Genomic DNA, 10,164 nt, shown 5'->3' with positions numbered 1-10,164 from the left:
TTCTTTGTTCTGACCAACGCTGAATAAACTGTAAATATGCTCTCCTGCTGTGCATCTTTCGCTGTGTGAATTCTGCTGATAGAGTGTGCACCAGCCTAAGAATGTGGCAATCTATTTCTGAGGCTTCGTGTCGCTAATTGCTGATACTGCGTGTCTACGGGAGATCGATGGATCGTCCGGCAGTCGGCTTGGGGGCTCAGATGGACTTTGCCTCCCTGGCAGTATCCCAACATAAATATCAAACCAACATAAATATCATGACCTAGTTTTATAGCTGTGAAACAGTATAGCAGATGCTGTTAAGTTGTGTTAATTAAGCTGTGTCAGCAATTGGATATAGTATACAGTGGTACCTCTGGTTAAGAACTTAATTCGTTCCGGAGGTCCGTTCTTAACCTGAAACTGTTCTTAACCTGAGGTACCACTTTAGCTAATGGGGCCTCCCACTTCCACTGAGCTGCTGCCATTTGATTTTTGTTCTCATCCTGAAGCAAAGTTCTTAACCCAAGGTACTATTTCTGAGTTAGCAGAGTCTGTAACCTGAAGCATCTGTAACCCAAGGTACCACTGTACTAACATTGCACCAAGAAAACTCTCCCAGGACATCTGTGGTGCTGCCACTCTCCATCCCTCATTGTCCAAATGCCAAATCCACATCATTCACGATGTCTTTGAGTTTCATCAGCATCACAAGAGAAACCAAAGCAAAGGATGTGGAGCTGTGCTTGTGTATATCCAGTAAAAGATAGTCCCTTAAATCTGCAATCTCCTCTGGACACAGACCTGCAACCCACCCCCACCTGCTCTTAACTCTGTTGTTGTTTAGTCACGTCCAACTCTTCGTGACCCCCTGGACCAGAGCACCCCAGGCACTCCTGTCACCCATTGCCTCCCACAGTTTGGTCAAATTCATGTTAATAGCTTCGAGAACACTGTCCAACAATCTCGTCTTCTGTCGTACCCTTCTCCTGCCCTCAATATTTCCCAGCATCAGGGTCTATTCCAGGGAGTCTTCTCTTCTTGCCTTCTATCACTGTGCCATTGAGAGCGTGCTCACTTATGGCTTATGTGTGTGGTACGGAAGCTGTACTACCCAGGACAGGATGGGGTTGTGCAGAGTTGTTAAGGCAGCAGAGAGCATTGTTGGCTGCCCACTCTCCACCTCAGAGCAGATTTATGCCACAAGGTGCCATAGGAAGGCACTGGACATAGTAAAAGATCCATCGCATCCTGGTCACTGTCTCTTCGAGCTCCTGCCGTCGGGACGGAGATACAGGACGATGAAGACAAGAACGAGCCGTCTTAAGAACAGCTTCTTCTCCAGAGCGATCTCAGCCCTGAATGGGAAGCCTGGACTTTGAAAGTCATCTAATCTTCCTTGCTGTACTATACTGTATTGTTTTAATTAGTGTTTTTATGGAGCAGTCAAGTAATTTCGTTGTCCCTGAGAGGGGGCAATGACAATAAAGATATTATTATTATTATTATTATTATTATTATTATTATTATTATTCTCATGAGGTGGCCAAAGTATCGGAGCCTCAGCTTCAGGATCTGTCCTTCCAGTGAGCACTCAGGGCTGATTTCTTCAGAATGGATAGGTTTGATCTTTTTGCAGTCCATGGGACTCTCTTAAGTCTAATCAACTTATTTTAAAGAGCAAGTGGACCAATTCCTTACTCCAAACAAGTGCATTTAATGGGAGTGAGGGGATCCAGGTCACTGTGCATTTTATTACTGTACCACAAAGGAAACTGTGGAGAGACATTTGTCCCCCTTTCAAAAAAGTTCATGCTGTCAGGGATACTGCCTTGGCTTCCAGAAACCTAATCCAATTTCAGTGCTGTAACCTGATGGGACCCGTTTCCCCACATCCAGGGTTGAGAAATTGAGGCTGGAACAGATTAGGAGGGAGGTGTCCTTGGAAGGGGGAAGATATTTAATTGCTTTTCAACACTGTGCTTTATATTATGGTATAGCATAATTAGAATTCTAATAATTTGTGACACTGTCCTGAATCCATTGTTCCTGGGTGCTGGCAAAGTACTCCTTGCAATCCTCTATAAATTCCTCCAACTAAGCCTCTTCATGCATCAGTACCTTGCTTGGCCCAGTGCTGTTCTCGAACTCCTTCCTGCCTCTTCAGCTCTCTAGAATGATGAAGACACTCCTGATCTCCTGCCTCCTCTTGGCCCTGCTTCCTCCAGGTGAGCAGAACCACAGCCGCTGGGCTGTTCGTCATGTTTCCAGGAAGGAACGAAGCGGGGGGGGGGGTCAGCCATTAAAGCAGGATGAGGAAGGAACCAGGACTTGTGGTTCCTTTGAAAGGGAGAGGAATAAAGCACAAGGCCAGATTACAAAGGATCCTCAATGATATATTGTTTTGTTCCCAATATTCAATTTTTATTTAACCAAATGCGAACAGAGAGCTGTGGCATCCCCAAGTACATTGGGGGAACAAGAAAGGCAGTAGTTCACTCTTCGATAAACCAGAATCCTGGCTCATATTTAAAGCAAAGAGTAAGTTTCTTGCATTTGTAGAAACTTATGATAGGAGACAATGTATAGGCATAATTCTTCTCATATTTTGGAGGGGAATTACCCGCCCCCCCCCCATGCAAACAATATGTTTCCTGATGTTACACACCACCCGAATCTCTGAGTGGAGTCAGATGCCAGGGGTACCAGATGTGCTTACCATAGTCTGTCATGTTTGCTGGTGCTGATGGGAGTTGTAGTACAACAACTTAAGGAGGGTTAAAGGTTTCCCCACACCTTCTCTACTGGTCCTCTCCCTCAGCCTGCAGGAGCCATCTTGGACAGTCATTCTCTGGTCTATGCAAGACCCACCCCTACTCACAGAGTTTAAGAACTACAGAGGGAATATATATAGAAAGCATTATGTAGCTGAACAATGGTCCATCTAGTCTAACCTCTTGTTCTTGCCATGGGTCCTATGGGAAGCCCATAAGAAAGATCTGAGTGCAACAGCTCCCTTTCTGCGGTTTCCAGTAACTAGTTTTCAGACAAATAGTGCCTCCAATGTTGCAGAAAAAATATATCAATTGAGGATGGTAACCATGTATTTATCTAGTCCGCTTTTGAAGCTATCCAAGTCGATGGCCTTTGTTACCTCTTGTAAGATGAAGTTTGGAGCAGAAAGTGTTGTGTTCATGTACCTTGACGCAGACCTATTCCTCCTACACAGTTACTAATGTTTTCCAAATCCATTTTTCCCCTGTCTGCAGTGGCATCTCTGATATGTGAGTCTTGTTTCAGTCAAGGAAAGTATTGCAGAAATGCCACCACTGAGGAGTGTGACGGTTCCAGTGACCAATCCTGCTCGACTGTCATTGGAGTAGGCAAACTGTGTAAGTGAGAAGAACTTTCATCCTCTTTGATCACCAAAACGTAAACCCCCTGACTCACTTTCTGAGGCCATATCTTAGCCACAAGCCACGGAACATGACTTTTCATAATGTGGTGTTCTAGGTTCTGCATTGCCTGTAGGAGCAGGGAAGAAATTCAAGTCAGTTCATATTTAAAGGTGCATTTACTCAATTGGCAGAGCAAAACAAAGCCATCCTTCAGAATCTGCCCTTCTCCCATTTTTGCAATTCAGTTGTCCAGCCATCTAATCAATAGACAAATGCACACACTAGGGTAAAGTGTGCATACAATAACGTACAACAGCTTTTGTAGTTGGAGTCAGTCTGTGTGGTTCCTATCTCCCAGGCCAAGTGAAAAATGACCTGCAAGGGAGAGAGCTAGTTTGCCAGGATTCACAGCCAGTATGGTCAACAAACATCCCCCCACCCCCATGGGGGAAACCATGACTACTTAAATCAGTATAACCCTGCAGATAGGGCCTAAGAGTAAAAATAACATTCAGAGTAAATGTTGATGGGGGTGGGGGAGTTGGAAACTGATATGAAAATGTGGAGAAATGAATTTAAAATAAGAAACCAAGAGAAACTGATACTGACATATTACCCCTTCCTAATTGCCCGTGGTACATGCTCCCTTTATGAGCTCCAGCATCGACTCTCATTGGTCCAGTTACAGGGTGGATTTGGTTTCAATCATGATTTCAATTACTAGTCAGTAAGACTTGATTTAATTTATTTATTTTTAGAGAAAGACTCATTCTTGCTGGTATAATCTTAATATTTACAATGAGATGAAGGTTTCCTTTTTTGAATAATAAATTTTCAGAGTAGTTTTTACAGTTATATCAAAAATTACTGATTTGGTTATACTATTAGAAATACATTGACAGATAATTATGAAATTTTTGTGAGGTTTAATAAATTAACTGTTTATATTTGGACAATTTTCTGCTGTACTTTATTGGAAGGGAAAAATAATCATTTAATTAATAACAATTTAAACAATTTATTTAACTAAAACAATAACATTATAACATATGTATCCATGTTTGTTAACTTATGTGGTTAAATGTTTTTTTAAGAATACATTGGAGGGAGTTATAGCACACATGAAAAACTTAAAACAAATCCTTATTTCCTGATGAGGATAGCCTTTGGACTATAATGTAACTTAAATAGAAAACTATCTTTAGAAAGATTTTTCCACCAAAAGCATTTTTTTAAAAAAATACAATTTAAATTTTAAAAGTCCAATTTAAATTTTAAAAATTCTGATTTAAATTTTAAAATCTGATTATTTTTATTTTTAAAAAAATTATAATTGATTTTAATCCACCCTGTCCAGTTACCTAGGCAGCCACAAAACTTATTTCATTGATGAATTCCTTCCCATGAAACCTCCTGAACTGGTCCCATTCAATAAGGAGAAGGGTGGTAAAAACCTCTGGACAGCCAAAGGTTCTCCATTCCTGACTCACATTCAACAAATAAATAAAACTGGAGAAATCTCTTTCTGCTCCAAGCAGGGCCTGCTCAAGACAATTGGATACCTGAGGCAAACCATGAAATGTTCCCCACCCCGCAGCCCCGGAAGAAAGGGTGACTGAAGATTAGGCCTGGGTGATTTATTGATATATCATCCCAGGACCGGTATGAGGGGCAGACCGTGATGACAGCTTCACTCAGCAGTAAATCGGTGGAGGAAACCCTGCCTATCCTGAGTCCCTCTGCCTCCAGCACCCAGCACACTGAGGAAAAACAAAACAAGCTGCAGCCTGGAGCTGGAGGCAGAGGGACTCAGGAGGGGTGGCAGTTTCATGAAAGATATATGGCTGAGTGAAATCACCATTGTGTTCTGTCTCTCATACCGGCAGTGGGAGAAACAAGCTGCATGACGAAGCTTATAAAGATTATTCCTCCCTCCCTCCTTAAACTGCTTGGGTTAAGAGCACACCGCTGCCCTCACCTCAGCCCAGCAATTTTGCGGAAACCCCAAATGAGCCAGTAGTGGGACGGGGGCTCAGTTAAAGTGCTCCCCCTCCCCAGCTTCAAGAGCCTGGGTGGAGTGCAGGCTCCGGACAGAGACAGCCTTGGCTGCCACCTGCCTGCCTTTATCAGCACAGGAGGAAAGACGGAAGCCACTCTGACAGTCAAAGGCAGCCAGGCAGTGCAGGCAGCCCTGCAAGGCACAGGTAGGGTGGCTTTGCAGCCTGCGCTTTACAAATGACCACCCCACAAGGAAAGAGGCAGTGTGCCTGCACGGGCACCAGCGAGGCGGAGGGAGCCTCAGAAAGGAGCTCCAAGGTGGTATTTGATGCGGGTGGCGCTGTTATTTAAACCACAGAGCCTAGGGACTTGCTGATCAGAATGTCAGTGGTTCGAATCCCCGCGACAGGGTGAGCTCCCGTTGCTCGGTCCCTACTCCTGCCAACCTAGCAGTTCGAAAGCACGTCAAAGTACAAGTAGATAAATAGGTCAAGGTAAATAGGTCTGGCATTTCTGTGCACTGCTCTGGTTCGCCAGAAGTGGCTTAGTCCTGCTGGAACATGGCCTGGAAGCTGTACGCCGGCTCCCTCAGCCAATAAAGCGAGATGAGCATCGCAACCCCAGAGTCGGTCACGACTGGACCTAATGGTCAGGGGTCCCTTTACCTTTTAAATTACGATGGGTGAAATCTGAAACTAGCGAGACGAACTGTTTGAAAAGGACTGGAGTAAATTTGTACCATATATGAATAGACATTGCAAACATTTTAAAACATTTGCAGGATTGATTTAAAATATTTTGTTAGGTTATGATTTGATACCTGTTTATAAATATTAGAAGTAAGTCTTTTAAGTATGGAGATAAAGTAAATAGGGTGATTTAGAAATGGAAAATAAAAGTGAATGCATATGGAAGTCAGGGAGGGGGACGGGAGGAAGTCAATGCTCAATTTGAGCAAACATATATGTGATGTAGAAATTTTATTTGGTAGTTATAAAGGAAAAAAGAAATTTTAATAAACATTATATTAAAAAAGAAAAAGGAAGGAGCTCCAAGGTCCCTGTCATGAACAACAGGGACATGGGGTGGCTCAAATGGGGGAGAGGAACTGATGAGGAGGTGGCAGATCTTGCCTCCAAGGATCACACCACAGCTTCAAAGGCAGCAGCATCAGGCGATGCTTTTCTTGGTGGTCAGATCCCCTGCCCCTCTGGATCCTGCCACATAAGGTGACCATCAATCCTTGCCTCATGGTTGGACCAGCCCTATCTCCATGTCTAGTTGTTTCCTATTCCAATTTTTTCTTTTATAGCACTTTTGGGGTCAAAATTGGTTCTTAAGTCCTGCATCGATAGAGAGTTGTGCGAGGAAAACTATGCCAGTGTCTCCATAAGCTCAGCACTGTACATCCAAGGCAAGTCAACCTGCTGCAATACAGATATGTGCAACAGCGGACCTCCTGAAAGTAAGTATCATCATCAGGAAAGCTGGTCCCATAAAACTCAAGTAATGAGAGATGTCAAAGAAAGACAAACAAGTTTTTGGCAGTGTCCTGATGTCAGGGACTGGCTAGACAAGGAGTGGTGGCAGCCAGTCACTCCAGGAGGTGCCTGAGGGTGACACTAGGAAAGATGATTTATTTGAGCTTTATTTGGGGGGTTGAAAGTCATTCATTATTACCGTTAGAGACTTCTGACAGGAGCTTCACAAGATCATTTTTGATAGCGTGCAAACCCACTCACCATGACAAGGTTATGATCCAACAAGTGAGAAGGCAGTATGATGCCTCTGGATTGGCCAGGCCTTCTACAAACATCCGCAACATGGGCTCCCATCTTCGCCAACAGACCAGTGCTTTCTAAGAGGATATTTGTATTATTAAACAACATAGCATAGTAAAAGAAAGACTGCAGATAGAACAAAACCAAAAACCATGTATCAATAACAAGATTACTTGAACAGCATGCAGCATTCATGAGCAAATATTACAAGGAAGCTTCACAGTTCTACCTTAGTCCTAGAAACATTCCTCACATGATGTTACTCACAGTCCCTCTCCTGCAGCAGCTTCTGATATTTACAATCCTACAATTCCTTCAAAGAGCTTAAGGTGTCGTGTCTGGCTCTCCTGCTCACCATTTTAGCCTCAAACACCCGTATAAAATAAGTCAGGCTAAGGGGCAGTGTCTGGCCCCAGGTCACCCAGCAAGTTTTGTGGCTCAAGTACAGATTTGACCTCTGGTCTCCTCCCACCCTTGTTCCTGATTTAGATGTTCACATTCCCTTATTCCTGATGTAGATCTTCACTCACCCCTCCTTCCTTGGTGGGAGGAGGCACCATTTTGTGGTTCACCTTAGCATTCCCAACACCCTAGTGTAAGCTTTTCTTGTAAACGCTATAACACTAGGACAAAGAATTCTGGGAGTGGTAGTTTCTTAAGGGTGCTGAGGGTTAATTGGAAAACCCCTATTCCCCTCACAGAGCTATGGATTAGCAAACAAACCCCACACAATAGCTCTTATTAGCTGGCATTTTTTCTTAGGTGAAATCATGATTTTACCAAAACTAAGCACATGTTTTCCCAGAAGTGTTTTTTAAGGACAAAACTACTAAGAGCTTTCCTTCTCTTTCCTGCTCTTGGGAAGAGGGCTATTTTGTAGAATTTTATCATCATTTGTGTGCATCTGTGGCTGCCTTTTGTCTCTCAGAATGCCCCCCCCAGTGGTGCTCAGTGCTAAGCCCAATTGCTTAAAGTGATATCCCTGTGCTTGAAATGTTTGCTGTGAATGTGGCCCCAGTCAGAAATCTCTTGCACCATGCCTTAATGTAGCCCTGGATGAATGGAGCATGGCTGAAGTGCTGGAAGGTAGTAGGCATCCATCTTGGAAGGAGTACAATTCCCACCCCTCACATACAGCAAGTTGTGGTTTGCATCTGCAAAAGAAATACATTGACTAATTGCAATGTTGGTGTGGTGATTGTTTTCCAGTGCCTGACACTGAGACAAGGGAGCCCAATGGGCTGAAGTGCCCGAGTTGCATCAACATCTTTTCAGACGAGTGTGAGAGCAATAAGACGGTCAGCTGCAGAAATGATGAGGATCAATGCTTCTACCTTGCGGCTAGCATGGAGTTCGGTGAGTCTTGTATGATGGAGTGCAGCTAGTGCCCCATCTGTACTACACATTTAAAGCATAGATTTTGTTAAATAAAAATACATCTTTAAATTTGCACTTTAAATTGGGGGGGAGGGGTAGGATGGAGACCCACAGGCCCAGGGGCCAAAGGCATTCCTCTAGGACTCTCTCTCTCTGGCCTTTGGGATACTCCTTAGCCACACCTCCTTTCCCTAGGCCACACCCCTCACAAGCCCCACTTCATACCCTGCCTGTATGCTTTGGCCTGGCTGGATTGTTGCCCCTGAATCTTGGTGACCTGGAGGGAGAACAGAGAGGGGGGTTTGAATGTATCTAGAAAATAGCCTGCCGTGTAAAGGTGAATTTTACATATGTTTCCATTGGCATGTGGACCTCCCAGAAGGTCACCCAGACTGGAAAAAGGCTCTTGGTCTGAGAAAAGTTGCCCACCCTTCTGTTTGAGGGAGTGGGATTTGGATTCCAAAAATGTGTGTGTGTGTTTTTCCCAACAGGGGGAAGCAGCATCCTGGGCGCTGTCCGAGGCTGTGCAACAGCTAGTTTGTGTGACTATATTGATGGGTTGGAAGAGACTGATGTTGGATCATTGGGATTTGAGATCATTCAAGCAGAGTGTACTGGAGCAAGGGGCGAAGATGCCACAGAAGACACCACCGTTTCGCCTAGGGGTTGAAGAAGGGGAGGTCTCAGCCTGAGGGCTCCCAGGCTTTCTTTCTAGAAGTCTAGAAGCTCCTCCTCAAAGACAGGCTGTATTTGATTTTCATGCACAAATGAGGTCATTGAATCATGTCCAAAATAAATATATGGCAAATCATGTATGTTGTATCATTTTACGAAAAGGAACATTTGTTGGGGAAAATAATAGTGCTTGGAGATGGCAGATAGCTTTGGCAGCGGGCAGGGATGACTTTCAAGTCCAATTTGAATCAATAATTAGTCGACTTTGGGTGGGGAGAAAAAAGAAATGGAAGGAAGATAAAATCCCTACCTGAGAAGAATGGCAGACCTTGGTCTGCCTTGCTGTCAAGAGTGGTCTATCCCATTTCACCACTAGAGGTAAAATGGGGAGTGCCACAGCAGATGTGCTGCGCAGCCCCCACCAAAGCTAATACTTCAGGAATTTCTTTAAGAATCAATCAATGAGTACAGCATATTTTCTTCCGCAAAACCATGTAAATATTCTAAGGTATTTACTTTAAAGTTTGTTATGGCCTGTCCCTCTTGTACAAATTCAGATACTTCTTAAAGTGTCGTTTTGAAATTCCTGGGGGAGATTAATCAATCAATCACAGTCCTATACTGGGACACATTTCAGTCATGTAACAGCTCAGACTGAATGTTGAGGCAGACAATTCGGCCTCACTGTTAAAGAGAGCCAGCAAGCTTTGCCTCCTTTTTTTAGGGGGACTCGGGGGTTTCTCCTGGTTCCACAAAAGTTTGAGTTAACTCTTTCTTAGTAAAAACACTATTTTCACAGAGTGTCAGGCCTGATGAATACAACAGCTCATTTCCAGTGGGTTTTAGTCCATGAAATCAGTTACCAAGACGATCCCCAAACACCTCACATCTGCCTAAGTCTGCAATCCAGGGCTTTTTCCATGTCTGAGACTGTGTGCAGCTGATCTCACCTCTAC

General features: G+C 43.9%; 1 protein-coding gene across 1 annotated transcript; it reads left to right on the top strand.

The window, feature by feature from the left end:
• Positions 1-2,023: 2,023 nt before the first annotated feature.
• On the top strand, positions 2,024-9,203 carry LOC128419097 (phospholipase A2 inhibitor NAI-like). The gene is made up of 5 exons (XM_053399437.1): positions 2,024-2,207; positions 3,249-3,371; positions 6,688-6,840; positions 8,366-8,512; positions 9,025-9,203. Exons 1-5 carry the CDS (start codon positions 2,156-2,158, stop codon positions 9,201-9,203), a joined length of 654 nt encoding a protein of 217 aa, XP_053255412.1. The 5' UTR covers positions 2,024-2,155.
• The last annotated feature ends 961 nt before the right edge of the window (positions 9,204-10,164 follow it).

This window comes from Podarcis raffonei, chromosome 8 (genome assembly GCF_027172205.1).
Source record: "Podarcis raffonei isolate rPodRaf1 chromosome 8, rPodRaf1.pri, whole genome shotgun sequence".
NCBI classification, from domain to species: Eukaryota; Metazoa; Chordata; class Lepidosauria; order Squamata; family Lacertidae; genus Podarcis; species Podarcis raffonei.
Note: the sequence above shows the minus strand (reverse complement) of the source record. Positions and strands in the feature narration are given on the sequence as shown.

Bases quoted from the DNA above. Each gene is read 5' to 3' on its own strand.
- LOC128419097 (XM_053399437.1), top strand. From the start codon at position 2,156: ATGATGAAGACACTCCTGATCTCCTGCCTCCTCTTGGCCCTGCTTCCT. The intron at 6,841-8,365 runs GTAAGTATCATC...ATTGTTTTCCAG, and splicing joins CAACAGCGGACCTCCTGAAA to TGCCTGACACTGAGACAAGG. The intron at 8,513-9,024 runs GTGAGTCTTGTA...TTTTCCCAACAG, and splicing joins TGCGGCTAGCATGGAGTTCG to GGGGAAGCAGCATCCTGGGC.